This window comes from Lampetra planeri, chromosome 2 (genome assembly GCF_965212315.1).
Source record: "Lampetra planeri chromosome 2, kcLamPlan1.2.h2, whole genome shotgun sequence".
NCBI lineage: Eukaryota > Metazoa > Chordata > Hyperoartia > Petromyzontiformes > Petromyzontidae > Lampetra > Lampetra planeri.
This window is the reverse complement of record NC_136108.1, coordinates 17843758-17860545: the sequence shown is the minus strand read 5'-3', so window position 1 is coordinate 17860545 and position 16788 is coordinate 17843758. Positions and strand designations below refer to the sequence as shown.

The 16788-nt window shown below is 44.7% G+C and overlaps 1 protein-coding gene across 3 annotated transcripts in view; it reads right to left on the bottom strand.

Annotated features, from left to right (window-relative positions):
* XYLB (xylulokinase) overlaps positions 1-16788 on the bottom strand; it is a 164312-nt gene that overhangs the window by 33727 nt on the left and 113797 nt on the right. For all 3 annotated transcript variants that reach the window (XM_078609301.1, XM_078609310.1, XM_078609319.1), the window contains one exon: positions 16130-16217. In XM_078609301.1, coding sequence (XP_078465427.1) covers positions 16130-16217 — 88 coding nt within the window. The remainder of the gene's footprint in view (positions 1-16129; positions 16218-16788) is intronic.

The window sequence follows — 16788 nt, the reverse complement described above, 5'->3', positions numbered from 1 at the left end:
GAGCGTCAGCACGAACGGCAGCTGTAATCGCCTGTCGCGCAGATAGTGACGCTCCGTCCGAAGGCGGTGACGCGGCAGCCCCAGCGGAGCCGATGTCGGACCCCAAGTTGAGGTTGGCCACGCCCTCGGCAGCTGCTGCGGCGATGGCGGGACTTTCAAAAGTGCCGTCGGTAGAAATGGCGGGAAGGTGCAACGGCCGTCGGCCGTCCTCGCCCCGCGGTGGTCCAGCAGCCCCCAGCCGAGTGATGGTCTCGAGTGTGGCGGCAGCAGCGTATAGCAGCTCCGCCAACCTCGCGTGCGCCAGCCGAAGTCCGTCGGACAGCAACTCCCCTTCCTCCCGATGCCCCGGTAAGGACGCATTCGGTCCCGGCTGCTCGTTGCCCCCATCAGCCGTCTCTGGTACCGCACTTCCCGCGGTGTCCTCCGCCTCCTGCACCCCGGCCCGAGCTGTTCGGCGCGTGTCCATGTTCGTTGTTGTTTACTTCTGACGCCAGATGTAGTACCGTCGAATACAGGTCGAGACCCGGGGTTGAGGCACACTGAGGTTTATTACACCAACGTTGTGACATACACACTTGAGGGGGTATTGGCCCCCTCACCCGTCTATCTGAGGACACACCTCCTAGCTAACCCTAGCCTGCCTCAGAGTCCTCTTCTCGTGGACTAGGGGAGGCTATCTTGGCCCGACACTGGTCAGTCGGGCCCGGTACTCAGAGTCCAGACCAACACTGGCTCTGGCTCTGGCACCACGCCACTGGCTCGAGCCTGCGCGGTCCTGACAAGGACGGCGTACCAGGGGGAGACCAGGGCTCTATCTAGGACGTCTTCCGTCTTCTCTTCTTAGCTAACCCAACTCAACCCCAGCCCCCCGATACATTCCCCTTTTATACATCCCCCTCCCTGAGGGGTGGGGCCCCGGGGGATCGTAACGTCCGAAGCGCGGACGTCGTAGAGGGCACCTGCCCGTGCACTGACGTAGCCCCGCCCACTGTGCTAGTTTCCCGTAGGATCCCATACATATCAGCTCTACACATATTTCCTCCGTAAGACCCCTACATATGTAAGGTGTTGTTAGTATATATACCTACGAGGGGTAAATATATTTTTTGAGGGGGGGGGGGGGGAGACTGCAATTTTCGGAAACCTTTTGACATCAACTATTTACCCCACACTTTCTACAACTTTTTGGACTTGTGAAAGCCTCTTATATATTTGTTGGTGGAGAAATGTACAAACAGCCCACCGGGCTTTGACAATACCTTAGTATCTGTGTATATATATATGTAAGGTTTTTAAGAAATATATTTTTCACCCGGGCAAAGCCGGGTACTTCCGCTAGTCATATATATAATTTATAATGATACACTGAAGAGTATATGTAAACTAATACAACATATGTTTGCCAGCAATGAGTATAGGTTTTGATAAATGAATATTTTCATGCAAAAGAAACCCACACTGGGAAATATCTAGCATTAAAAACTCCCAGAAATAATATTGTCGTTTTCCCATCGGGAGATAGATCACCGCCATATGAATGTAAATACTCTGCTCCTGGCTTTGTCATTAGTGTTTTCATATTGCTGTTGCTCATGTAAGCAAGAAGTGGCTTTGACTTTAAAGGAATATATTTATGGTGGTGTCGGATGTATCATATCTCATGTTGGCTATTTCACACGAAGAACACCCTTTTATAGCAATACGGTGATGTCACTTTTCAGGATACAATGTGGATAAAAGTCTTATTGAAGGTACTTTACGATTACGGTGTCATGAGATGGTGCATCATTCACTGTGCGATATCTGAATGGAATTTTCTTCACCTCACAATTGGAATACAAATTGGAATACATATGGCTGTAGCCTATTGTGCAGTACAGATATGATGACATCACAGCCAAACACAATGACATCACCTAGATAGGTCAGCTGTTAGAATTCAAGTGTAAAACTAAATGTTGATGACGTGTGAAGTGATGATGCAGCGGCTCGCACACTGCACTATGATTCCCGTGGCCTGAGTTTGAGTCAGTCACGTGCATCAGTGACAATTGCTATCTGAACCTGTTCTGAGCCTGCAGTCACGAAAGCTTTAAATCCAGTGGCGGCTCCTGCAAAATCTCTCAGGGGGGGCAAATGTCTGGATGATTGATAAGGATAAGGTCCACCCATGCAATGGATAAATTAACAGCTTAAGCATGTAAAGGCAACTTCACTTCTTTCTATACTCACTATTAAAACAAACCACTCAAGTTTCTTTTATTACAGATTCCACTAGGTGGCGACAAATTATATTGTTGGATGAAACGTGCTTACGTATGATGACGTAAGCACGTATGATGACGTAAGCACGTTAGGGCGAGCCCTCCCGGAAGCCATAGAGAATGCATTGCAGCGCCCCCGTTCGAAAAAAAACATCTTTGAATGTAAGTCTATGGGACCACTCGGGGCGATTCTCAGCTGGAGGGAAATCGCCCAAAAAGAGGCGGTACTCCACAGAACGTAGCATGACGCTGATTGGACTATATCCAGAGGCACAGTGACGGCTAGCGTGACTCTGTGGTTGAATGACATTGGTGGTGCGTCGCCCAATCGCCCTAATGAAGAAACCACCCCTGTTTAAATCGAAACTGTTCTGAGCCTATATTCTTGGTTCTTTCGGCAAAGTCACGTAGAAGGGAAATAATAAAATAATATTAATATAAAACAATAAAAATTTTCACGACGTTTCGACTGCAACACAAGCAATCGTCATCAGGTGTGAATTCCACAGAAAGCAAATTTTCTGTGGAGAATTACTTGTTTCTGTGGATTTCACACCTGATGATGATTGCTTGTGTTGCAGTCGAAACGTCGTGAGAATTTTTTTAAATATTAATATTATTTTATTATTTCCCTTCTACGTGACTTTACCGAAAGAACCAAGAATATGAATCCCTGCAGTCACGAAAGCTTTAAATCGAAACTGTTCTGAGCCTGTCTTAGGTAAACTCGTCCCTAAAATGAGCACTTGAAACAGCGTGTGAACATTGGAACTGCAGAGACAAAGTGAGCAAGGCAAGATGCTGGCTACATCATGCAATGATGCGGCTTGCTGCCTTTAATAGGTGCTCAGTGACTGATAAATTGGAGATCTTTGTATTGTTAATGTTGACAAAGATGATAATGATTGCCATGACATTACGACAATGATACCGGTTAATAATGGCAATGATGGCTACGACGGTGGTGACGATGCCATACAACGACCATAGGGTTACCGTGATCAGGAATGGGACACCCCCTTGTGAATCAAACCTTCACGGTGAGAATCATAGATTTTGCAAAGCTCACACCAATGACAGCATGTTGCTGAAAATGGCAGTGTGATGAATTCCTCAAGAGGAGTACTGTTGCCTTCTTCTTCTTTCGTACGGCTGATGTAGACGCAGAGAAACAACTACAATTTCACATTCAGGTGGTCAAGCCAGATACAGTAGTCCCTCGGTTAACAGTGCCATTGGTTAACGGTTTTTCGGTTAACGTTTCGGCTCCCATAGGACCTCCACGCTATCGACTCACGTAAAAATGTTGATTCACGAACGGTATGTTACATTAAATGCACGCGGGCACGAATTTCGGCCAATACGAGCACTCAGTAGGCTGAGCATGCCACAGCCAATCAGCGACGCCCATTTATGAGCCTTTAGATCTTGACTGGCATCGTTTGCATTACATTTTCTTCTTTAGGCAGTGGAAACAGCTCTCTTGGAGACTTAAGTGATATTTTCAGGTTTTTACCATCTTCTTAGCCTAAGGTAAGAATGTGTATGCTCTATTTATTAATTATTTAACTATGCTTCTATTAATATTAATACTATAATATGTTCCTATGTTCATTTATTAATATTAAGTGTTTAAATGTTATAAAGTATGTTTTAGGGTCAAAAAGGTCAACTTCCAATCGTATTGGAATGGATGAATGCTTTTAATATGTGTAGTGAGTCCAACTGAGTCGTTTTTTGTTCTTTAGAGGTAACACATTTATTAGAACACATTTATTGTAGCATCAACACGTAACACAAGGGGTAACTGCCACTTCACCAGATACAGCCTAGGGTGGTGGCCACCCAGCTAACTACCCTATATGGAGAAGTTACAGCTACGAAGGATCTGACGAAGGATCTGACTACGTGTTGATGCCTGTAAGCTTCCAGCTTGTAGGACGTAGAGCTTCAGCTTGTAGAATGCAGCAACCCCGGTCCCTCTCAGGGACCCACCTTATATCCCCCCATGAGTCGGGGCTGCTCCACCCTTGGCCCCGCCCAGCTTCTGGAGCCTTCTAGCTCCCTCTCGATCCCTCTCGATAGCTCTCCCCGGACACGTGATCGCCCCCTAGCCCCCCACATGGGGGCCTCTCTGTGGATACTCGGATCACGTGGCCACGGGGTCAACCAGAGTGCCATGGCCAGAGGCAACCCTGCCCCTGGGCTGACACTCTCCCACTCCCCCTTGTGGGAGCCCGCACTACACGCGATGCGTGGTGCCCGCGCTATCCCAGCGCACACCAAGCCCCGCTAGGGCTGGCACTACACCCACCTACGGATGTACGCGATGATGGTGCATCGCGCCATGGCCCTCTCAGGCCGGCACCATACAGTGACATTCCCGATGTCACTACACATGCAATTACTATATTCGATTTACAGTTATTTCGGTTAACAGTAGTTTTCGTGGAACGGATTAAAAACGTTAACCTAGGGACTACTGTAACCGCGTCAGGAGCAGCGGCGTGTATCGCTATAATGTCTCCTTCATATTTGTGAATCGGACATTGTGTCGTTTTGTGTTGTACGGTCTGTTCTGGATGACCACAGCCGCACAATGGAGAGTTTATAATTATACAATTGTACATCAGGTATCTGTTTCTGCCATGGTTTGTGCGGATGCGATTTCAGGTGGACCATGAGCTTCGTGGAAGATCAAACCATTTCACAGTGTGGAAGATGGCAGCCTTCAGGCGGCCCACCCTGTTACGTGAGAATGCCATCAACATTGCGACCGAACATCAATCATCAATCTCCCGGTCTCCAGAGCAACAACACTATCGCCATGCCGTTCAGAGAACCAATCATCCCTGACAAGTGGGCTGCTCTGGTGTCTGAACTATTTGGAGCATAAGTGTCATTCACCTGCCAAACCTCATGGGTCTGTGTCTGCATTGTTTTTGGGAAATAGATCATGGCGTCCAGAGAGTCAGGGAGCCCACAAATGACAGCCATGAATGGAAGGTAGTGGAGTGGTAGCACGTGACTGCCTATCCCTGGGTGAGCAACAATCCAGACGTTAGAACCTGATTGATGCTAATTTGCTGCAACAGGTAAGTAAGCAGAGCGATTTCCAGCACTGTGATTGATGCAAATGCTTCTCCACTGTGCCCTGCATTCTAATGACACTGCACACAATAGTAGCAGCACACTGATTACTAAATAATTACAGTATAGTGGCGCAATGTCAATGAGGTCCTTGGCTGGTATCATCCAACCTAGTTTATTATTGCATTTATCACCGATTGTATTTCAACTGCGTTCCTGAAATCATGGGGGATCTTTGTAAAAAAACAAAGCCACATGTCTGACTGTTGAACCACCCACAGCATGGTAAGAGCATTTGAATGATATCCTCCATGGGTCTATTTTACTTAACGACAACTGCAGTTCAGTCAGCAATGTAAACAAATATGTCACGATGTCCCTATATACTAATTAAGTAGATTTGTTCTTAAATAAGTTCTAAAACTTTATTTTTTAATCTTTATATATAGTCGTTTGGAGAAGAACAGAGACCATCACCTTGCTACAGTAAAAACCTGGTTTTATGATCAGTCGTTAAATGTAATTTGAACTGAAAACCTCAACAGTAGTGGTTTTGACAGGGCCACTGCACCCCAATTTGAATGATGTGGTAGACCCAAGAACCACAAATGGTTACCTATGAATTGGACGGCTATTAATTCTCTGACGATGCCAAGGTCCCATGTCTTGAATGAGAAATTATTGGTTAGCTCGAGGGTAGGGGTCACAAGAGGTCTAATTTCCAGCGATTTTTGCCACACAATCTCACAAAAACATGAACAGAGTGCAATAAAAAAGCACTGCCTAAAATTGTCTCCAGCACCACCGTCACCTAAACCCAGCAGCTGTGGCACTTTTGTGCAGGAAAGGTCCAATATGAATAATCCACAGAAGTTGGGGTGGGTAGGGGGGTAAGGGGGACTTCTAAGAACACGATGTGGATCTTTCACACTTCGAGGCTATTAGCCATGAGATCGAGGGCCCTATCCATGGCTCTCAAGTGGCAGTGTGTTGGTATAGCACAATGCGATGTGCACAATAACACACACTCTGCATGAACTAATGTGAAAGCCTCATCAACGTCTTTTCTAAAAGGACAACAGGCTGATACTAATACGGCCGCTTTCTTGGCCATTTCAAATACAACAAAAAAGAATGAACTCCAACATTTCAGATCACATTTCAATAAACCACTAATTAGTCTACATTTATGTTTACTGCCACGATGAAAAGGGGTTATCAACTTTACAATAAAGCAACTCGATGGATTAACAAAAAGGATAATCAGCGCAAAACAAATACTGGGCTGTTGATCAAATATCCTCCATGTTTTATATTTTACACTGAACGGCACCGCATTTCGAGAACATTTTAATGTGCATTCGAGAGGATAATTTATCTCCCCACTCAAGAAAGTGTGGGGATGCACTCATCTCTGGTTGCTGCCCTGAGCTAGTGGTGGAAATGTTGCAGTCCCACTGTGGAAGATAGTTCCTCTACATTGAAAAATGCAGATGCACAACAATGGCAAAGATCCACGTCAAAGTACAATCATGGCGGGCAGTCAAAAGCTTTGGAAAGTTGAGACCATGAAATACCACAATGTATTTGCAAGCTCATTCTAATTACTTAATCCTTACATTTGGCAAAATACATTATCATCCTCGTGCTTATTCTATTACTAGCATAAGTACCCGGCATTGCCCGGGTAAAAAATATATTTCTTAATAACCTTACATATATACACACCCTCACCACTCACCACTCACCATTCACCCTCACCACTCTCCCTCACCACTCTCCCTCACCACTCATCCTCACCAATCACACCCTCACCAATCACCACTTACCACTCACCCTCAACACTCACCCTCACCACTCACCCTCACCATTCACCCTCACCACTCTCCCTCACCACTCTCCCTCACCACTCATCCTCACCAATCACACCCTCACCAATCACCACTCAACCTCAACACTCACCCTCACCACTCACCCTCACCATTCACCCTCACCACTCTCCCTCACCACTCTCCCTCACCACTCATCCTCACCAATGACACGCTCACCAATCCCCACTCACCACTCACCCTCAACACTCACCCTCACCACTCACCACTCACCCTCACAATTCACCCTCACCACTCTCCCTCACCACTCTCCCTCACCACTCATCCTCACCAATGACACGCTCACCAATCACCACTCACCACTCACCCTCAACACTCACCCTCACCACTCACCCTCACCATTCACCCTCACCACTCTCCCTCACCACTCTCCCTCACCACTCATCCTCACCAATCACACCCTCACCAATCACCACTCACCACTCACCCTCACCACTCACCCTCACCACTCACCCTCACCACTCAACCTCCCCTCACCACTCACTAATCACCACTCACAATCGCCACACACAACCGCCCTCACCATTATATTTTTGCCCCAGTCAACGCCGGATATTTCCCATTCGTAGCAGTTTATATCAACTCTATAAGCAACTTATATTAAACAGGAAGCGCGATCCTAAAGTAATTTACAACCTTCGATTAGTCCATGTGCGATTCAAAGAATCGATTCCTGGCATGTTGGGGGTTTACATTTTGAATGATAGAGTTTCATTTTCATTGTTTTTTTATTTTTTCAGGAGTTTTTAATTACATTTTTGCCCCGGTCAACGCCGGATATTTCCCGTTCGTAGCAGTTTATATCGACTTTAAGCAACTTATAGTAAACGGGAATCGTCCGAATGTAAAGGAATCTACAACCTTCGATTCCTTTGCGCGATTCAGAGAATCGATTCTTGGCGCGTCGGGTTTAAAAGTAATTACACCGTTGTTTTCTCATTGGTATGTAATGTTTGAAAGTTTTCATAAGATTTTAAATGTATTTTCCCCCCGGGCAACGCTGGGTATATCGAGTTTATACCACAAATGCGTGCGCATATTTTTAACGGGAATTAAAAATGGCGTCCACCCGGCAGCGAATGCGTCGCTACCCGTTGCCAGGGGCAACCGCCGTTCAATGAAACTGCGTATGGTCCGGCGACACACAGACACACACACAGACAGACAGATTTGCGATTTTATATATATAGATCACATAAAGATGGCGTTTGACTATAAATTGAATACGGTGGTGTGCGGTTGGTGCAAATGATTGTCTTGTTTTTAATGATCCTTTATCTGTGTGTGTGTGTGAACCAAAGTTTGTTGGTGTCAATTACTATCTTGATTTTAACGGCCCTCTGTGTATGAACCGCAGATGCCGTGATTGTAAAACGGTCAACTCACCACTACGCGTGTGACGATTCACCCCACCCCTCCGTTCCGAGCGCTGCTATTGTCATTTTCACCATCTCATGTGTACTGAATCTAAATGTTTTGCATTGTTTAGTGAGCGCCGTTTCCCAAAATGCAATCTAAACTCATATTTTACATTCAGTGTAAATAATTAGTTGTTACGGACAATTCCAACGGAGTGTATTATTCTTGAAATAATTATATTCTTGACTTAAAGCTTTCGTGACTGCAGGAATACATATTCTATGGGTCTTTCGGTAAAGCCACGTAGATAGAAAAAATATTAAAAAAAAAATATCTACGTGGCTTTACCGAAAGACCCATGGAATATAATGACAGTATATTCATCAGTGAGTGGAAGCATTGTTACATGCCTACTAACCACTATACTCCCCCTGTCCAATCCCTGACCATATAGAGCGCTGCTGTTCCAGTTATGGTTATACCTAATTGGAACAACGCTTCACACTAGCAGCATGTGGTATGTGAATATGCAGCGGCCCTCTAGTTCAACTCATCAGAACTTGGGAGCTGGCCCCACACCACTTCACCTCAATAGGTGCTCACTGACAGCGCTTGCTCCTGAAGTCTATCAGACTAAATGGAGGATGTTTTGCCATTTTGTGCAAACATCGTATACAACGTTGAACTGTTAAGAGCAGAATACATTTCTGAATAAATTTCTGCAGAACACAGCAGTAATTGTTTTCAGTATATCTAGTTGATATTTCAAATTCTCATTAGCCAGGTGCTCCTTTCAGGCACTGCAATACCAGCGTAATTCAAAGTGCCGTCTCGTGTCACAGCAGAGAAATAGGCACGTGTATGTAAAAAACCGTCATAAAATGCCACAAAGCCCAAACAGGATGGCAGGATTGATTGGCACATGAGAAGAGTAGCCCTTGGTTCAAATTAGACGTGTGCTTTCTCTCTCTCTGCCTCTGTCTGTGCATCTGTCACGCTTAGACACAAAACTAAAAATATATCTAAGTCTACACTCCCAAGTGTAAGTTGGGTGTTGTAGGCTTCTGTTAGCAACACAAACATGAGCCCCGGGCTCTATAAAAATATCCTTCACTTAAACGTGTTCTTGAGTTGTATAAACAAACGCTATATATGCCAAGTGTGTTACGAAGAACTGCAATTAAGAGGCGAAGAAGTTACTCCGTGGAACTTTCCCAGTCAACAGCGCCTCATGTCTTGTTCGGGATGGCCCCGGCGGACGACACCAGAGTTATTTCTGAAGCAACTTCAATAGGCCTCTCTTAGCCAAAACTAGACGGCACTCCTTCAGTTCTGCATCGACAGCGGATGGTCACACGTTAAACATCCAATTTACAATTCTTTTGCCTTATAGCTGGGCCAAGTGAAATAAAATGTATGACAATTCATACTGCAGTATGCTGGAGAACTGGACTGATCATGTGTTCATAGGTGGCTGCCTTGATTTGAACCTAATTTCTAAGTGTGTAAGGCCCACTGAGCTATACAGCTCTTCATCAGAAGCGACCTGGTCACAAATGATAGCTTAACGAAGTGGCTTATCATGTGGACATTTATAGCAGCCAAATACTCGAAACGCATGTTTCTAAATTTAAAAAGAAAACCCGGAGGACCCACTGGCGGAGCCAGTTGGGGGGGTGGGTGGGCTGGCACGTGCCCCCCCCAATGATCCGATCGAAATCCCTAATTTGGATCGGATCATTGGGGTTTATTCGTAATAAATCGGCATTTTGCGACCCCTACTGCCACTGTGTAGCATATTATTATGTACCAGGGACTCTATGAGATGATAGGACAATAGTCTGAGTCCATAATTGGCAATACGTAACGGCAAAGCACTTATAAGTGACTCACAGAATTGTGCGCAGTTGTGTCTACAGTCCACGACTTCCCTGAAGGCATCAACACCTTCAGCGAGCGCGATTCGGATCACACAACGCGGTTCGAATTCGATCTTCGATCGATGGCTGTGCCATCGCGGCATACGCGTCGAATAAAAAGCAAGGGACAAGTCCTTACTTACTAACTAACAACTCCTCTATCATTTTTAATTGCAGGAGGGGTTGCTCTCCTACCTGAAAATCCTGGTTCCACCATTGGGAGGACCCAGAGAAAAATCCACGCGACCACGGGGAGAACATGAGCTTTACATAGTAAAATAAAATAGTTTTTAAGATTCGTTTTTGTTTTTATAACCGGTGTTATAGGCTGCGGGGCTAAGTTGTGGGCAGTAGAGGGCAGTGCAGAAACATCCATTGTTGCCCTGCGCTCCGATGCTCCCAACCTTCAACAACCCACAATGGTCAACGAGGTGAAGCAAGGTAAAACGAATCCCACGACCTACGCGGGATGGGGAGACCTTCATCCAGCAGTGGATTGACAAGGTGCGGCATGTGCACATTGCATGTTTTTAAGCACGAATGTGGTTATTCAGTTCAGTTCATCAATGTACATTTGCGAAATTCATGTGGGATAGGACTGCACTCGGCAAAGTTCCGCATGAAAGGGATTTAAATACTCACAAGGGTGTGGAGAGGAAATGAGAAAGCGGCTGCATCAATTGAGAAAGATCACCAAAATAAACCACTGCTGCTTTCTTTTAGGTATTTGCCAAATGAAGTTAACGTTCTTTAGAACCTTTCAGCTATTCCTCTCATAACCAACATAAACATAGACTCCATTTGGCCTCAGTGCTAGGTATGTTTGGATGAGCTCAGTTATCAGTTTTTTCAGGAACAGTGTTTAATAAGTGTATTTAGTGCAGCTAATGTGGTTACATTGTCTTTGCATATGTAGTGTTGTAAAGGACGGACTTCTAAACTTCTTTATGGCACACACTGTCTATTATCTTTGTACACAGTCCCTATCACACTAAGGGGTATATTGTCCCCTCACCCGTTACTCTCAGAAGGTACAGCCTCCGGACCTTGCAGGCTATCTAATCTCCCTGCTCTCCCAGCGTCCTCTGGCTGGACCTAGGGGATCTCTCCCCGACCACTGGTTACTCTGAGCCCTAGCCCTGATAAGGGCTGGAGGGCTTGATCCACGGTCCTAGATGTCTTCGGCCGACTTGGGTCTTCGTGTAGCAGAACTCCCCCAAGAGCTCTCAGCGCTCTGGCTTTTATACCTGTTCGTGGCCGGGTTGTCCAATCCCCGGCCACCTTGTGGGACCCTCCGATTGGTCCTTCCCAATCTGGCGTTTGGATCCTACCTCACCCCATTTGACCCTGACCGTTTGATTGAGCGGGAAACCCTTGTTTACGATCCGCTCTCTCACAGTTAGCGAACAGTGAGTAGTTAACTGTTAACACCACTACACATATGTCAGAATCAGAATGTTTATTATCTGATGAGCTATGAAGATCTTTTACACAGACGTTCAATAGGGGTGGGTCAGAAAATTACAACAATCAATAAAAAAAACGATAGGAGTGCAAAGTATAGGAAAGGTAAGCAAACCACTACACGTAATTAAACTAAAACACACTTTTTTTTAATCTAACCAGGTAAAGCCCACTGAGCTATTAGTATTTTTTCAGAAGCAACCTGGCCACAAATGACAGCTCGAAGAAATGTCCCGTCGTGTGGAAATTTCTATCTATCAGCCAAATACTCTAAACGTACGGGATGCTTAAAAAAATTGTTAACACATATATGGGACTATCGTTTTGAATGTAAAAAGAACAGATTGTACATTGTAACATGATAACAAATGTTAATAGCTTCAAAAAGTCAAAGAGTCTCCACTCGTTCGCCATCGTTGTCAAGGCTACGCCTGGAATCTTCTCCAGGTGGTCTCCAGAGCCCGGAGGCGGCACATTTCTTGTGGCGTTGTTGCAAATTCTCAGAAGTGTTAAAAAAATGTTGAAGCACCCTGTACACTAGCCTAAGTGCCGAGTCCATCTGCTGGGTCCCTCTGTAACGTGCTGTGCTGTAAGCAAATGTAATTTGCATCGCTTGCCAATACTACACTGAACTCATTGATTAAGGATATCGCCAAGGCATCTTACCTGCCCCACCCTCCGTTGGCTTCTGTATTAATCAGCATTTAGCACTGGGCCAGAATGGCATAAGAAATAAGTGGCTGATTTAAGAACGTTGGCCATAGTCTTAAAAAAAATCTAACTTACATTTTTAATAGGTATTAAAAAGATGTCAGAAGGCGAGTCCGCGTTCAAACATTCAAAATTGGACCTTTATGTTATTTCAATCGTATTAAGTCACTTTGTGCTTTCACATTGCGTGATTTCAAATACCAAAGTCGGTATTACTTGACTGGCAGGAATAACCACCAGCCCAGGAACCATGATGTATAATCTTACATTAAAAGAGTAACCTTCATTGTGACAAGCAACGCAGTGTTGGCACCACACGAGGCCCTATTGTTTTGCACTTTGCGTCCAAAAATCAATGGACCTTGAACAATGGCATGAAGGAGCTCCCACATGTGAAATTTATTTTGCTTCAGTGGAAGCTGAAAACAAACCCCGATTGCAAACACGGACGACACCCCCCCCCCAGCACAAACTGAACATAATCACCGTTAGCGAATTTTCTGTAAAAACAAAGTGACCTTGTTTTAATAAGGAACAAACCATACGTAGATTCAAGTAAAAGGTATATTTTAGCAAGTGATTCTCAATGCTCATCTCTGTTGGCTGTGCTAAGGCAGTGGGAAAAGTTCCACATTCCTGTGATAAGAGATAGACTTTGCATCGGACAACAACTTCTAACACAGCGGTACAATTTTTTTCCCTAATCAGCCTCTAAGAGATAATAAGCTAAGTTGATTCCCAAAAAAGTTCAAGCAAGATGTTATGCATTTCATTATCTTTGTTAGACAAGCAAAGACAGGAACAAAAGCTTCACTGCTGTATTTAAAAATAAAAGCAGGCTCTGATGTGCCTCAATATTTGTCAAAGACAAGGCGCTGATATTAATGCATGGGAGAAATAAAGGAACACAAGCACATGCATTCCAACACAATCCCTTCGGGCCCTACACGGTGCTTTAGGCAATGCATTACGGATTAACTGTGAGATATTTTTTTTTAGCTTTCCCGCATATTGTTTGATTCACACCCATTCTTGCCCATTCTTGCTTTGCCTTTGAGTATAATGACAACTATGTAGACACAAGGTGACTGGGAAGGCCCAGGGAGCTCATAATATCTATGTTACAGCCCTAGGCTTGCACAGCTGAGATTGCCACCCATGAATAAACCAGCTTCTCAAGTGTAGCGAGATCATGCTCTTAGTCTACTCATCAGTGGCTGAAACAATAAAACAATGACATTAAATTCGACTTAAAGCTTTCGTGACTGCAGGAATTAATACTCTTTGGGTCTTTCCGTTACGTCACGTATATACAGTGTATTCTTTCACCTGAAGACGATTGCTTGTGTTGCGATCGAAACGTCGTGATTTTAAAATTATTTGTATATCTATGTGACTTTATCGAAATACCCAAAGAGTTCATACTCTTTGGTTCTTTCGGTAAAGTCACGTAGGTATAAAATAAAATAAATTAAATCACGACGTTTCGATTGCAACACAAGCAATCATCATTAGGTGGGAAAACCACAGCAAGAAAATGTTTTGCTGAAGTGGGAGAGAGATGCCGAGGTAAGAGGTTACAGTAGAACCTCTGGTCACGAACGCTTCTGACCACGACCAAATCGGGTTACAACCAAAAAATTCATACATTTTTAAAATCTGGTCACGAACACAAACTCGGGTGGCGATTGAACACGGCCGCGGCCGATTTCCCCTTCCGCGCCATTTTTTTTTGTAAGCGCCAAATTTCCTGTTGTTTGTTTACAAACAACAGCGACCCACGTGTGGCCGCTTGCTCAGTCAGTCTCGCTTAGTAATCGGTCTCGGTCAGACGTGCGCTCATTCGCTGTGAACTCTGTGCAGTATTTTGTGTATTTTTGCATTAATTTTGCAATTAGCCATGGGCTCTAATCAAGTGAAGAGTGGTAATGTTAATCTCTTCTCGCATCATTCATATGATGATGCGGTGAAGTAAACGTTCATACGATATTACGGTGAATGCTTCCAAAAACAATACTGTACCCAAATATTCCTGTTAACTTACTTTCAATAGAAACATGAATTGTTCATACGAATATTCTCTCTCTCAGAATCGACCGACTGATGTAGCAGACGAAACAATCATCTTGTTGAACGATTCTAAACCTTGACGCGGCAATGTTAGTTTTCTCTGTTGTTCAAGGTTTTCTCAGTGTTATTCAATGTGTTTACATTTAGTTTCCTATTAAACTGTGAATTCTATGGCATAATTAACTATTTTTGTGCTTAAAAATCTTTAAAAAACCATATTTATATACAGTTCGTAGGAGTCTGGAACGGATTAATCGGATTTACATACAATCCAATGGGGAAATTAGGTTGGAGTCACGACCAAATCGGGTTGCGACCAAAGCTATGGAACGAATTATGGTCGTGACCAGAGGTTCTACTGTATATAGGTAAGAGAGGGGGGAGGGGCAAGGGAGGGGGGTAGGGGATTGAGCGTTGCGTGGACGCTAGGAGAGGGAAAGGGTACATTTAATTTGGTTTTCAATTCTGCATATTACAGCTCTCAGGATTATACAATGTAGATGTTAATACAGTTAGGAACAACAGTTCCACACTGCCCACCAGGGATTATTTGTCTGTCGTGCATAGCCCCTCCCAAACATGTACGCTCCCGGATTGGTTGAAGTGCGTCACGTGACCGCGAGCTTTCTGTCGTGCACGAATGCGCTGTCCAACCAAGTTCCTACCTGCCCACTCCGAAGGAACGTGTTTACACGAGATACAATGTTTACAGGGCATAAAATGTGTGCCAGCTAAAGAAGTGTTCAAATGCGTTCACAAGTGATGTAATATTCCACAGCTGAGTTCTGCGTCACAAATCAAAGCATTAATCATGTCAGAGGGTCCCAAAAATAGGTGTATTTGTCTCATGGAATGATGCTGATAGTACGATTGTAACATAATAGAGGATTTCTTATAATATCTTATCAATATCTCTCCCCAAAATTTTATCATAACATTGGCATACTGCACAGCAGTGTAGCCCTTCATGTGAAGAGAACAGCCCACAAAAGTGGATATCACAGAGCTACTTTTGAAATCTCTTGAAGGACCTCTGGTCCACATAACTGGGAGCAGCACTTACCCACCCGTTCTGCAATTGACATGTTGCTTTTTTTGGGCCAATCATTAGTGACCAGGCTGAAACCATCACGTCAGTACACCTGAGATACCGGTTGTATCACAGGTGGCTGACTGGATTCAAATTGAGGATCTCAGCGGTGCCAGCTCAACACTCCGACCTCTGAGCCACCAGGCCCACCTCACATTTTAGAGTATTTTAAACACGGAACACCGGGAACAGTTACTGCCCCCAATGAAGAGGAAAACATGCTTTGTTAATATCGGAACAGCTGACAGCCGTGCATCCAAGTACAGGACTCACCATGTTTGGCTCTGTAGGCGGCTCCCAGGCAAGCCGAGTTGGCGGTGTCCAACGTGTACACCGGCACGTTGAACACGTCTGCCAGGACCTTGTGAAACCGGCCACGGACAGAGAAGGGCTCAAAACACAATGGTTTACTTTGCTGCGCGGGTTTCTGCCGGCCCCAATAAATCACGCGACATTTCAGAAATGCCACGTGCGCTCCTACGGGAACCAGAAACATTCTGACGCAGCATCCTCTTACCGTCCTTGAGGACGCGGGCTAATATTCGACATGACCGTATAGGAATTTTAAAATAGGACATGCTGCTGAGTTTCTTGGCAAGCTGGGACTCGCAGTCGTTAACATCCCTTGAGTGAGTGGAGTCCCCCAGCACCCTGGTCCTGAGTTATAGGAAAAACTACACAGCCCGAGCAGCTGTTTGAATCGTTTCGAGCACTGTGACGTAATTGTAAAATTAAACGGTAATCGCTCATGTGCCAATTCATTAATTGATGCGTTGCAAGTGACTATGAGTAGAAATCAATTGAACATTTAAAAATAGGTTAAGGTAAAGTCCCCCCCCCCCTTTATTTACAGAACGAAATATAGCGTACGTAAAAATGTATCATTGTTAATCGTACTGCCAACAGAGCCAATGACGAAGTATTGCTATACG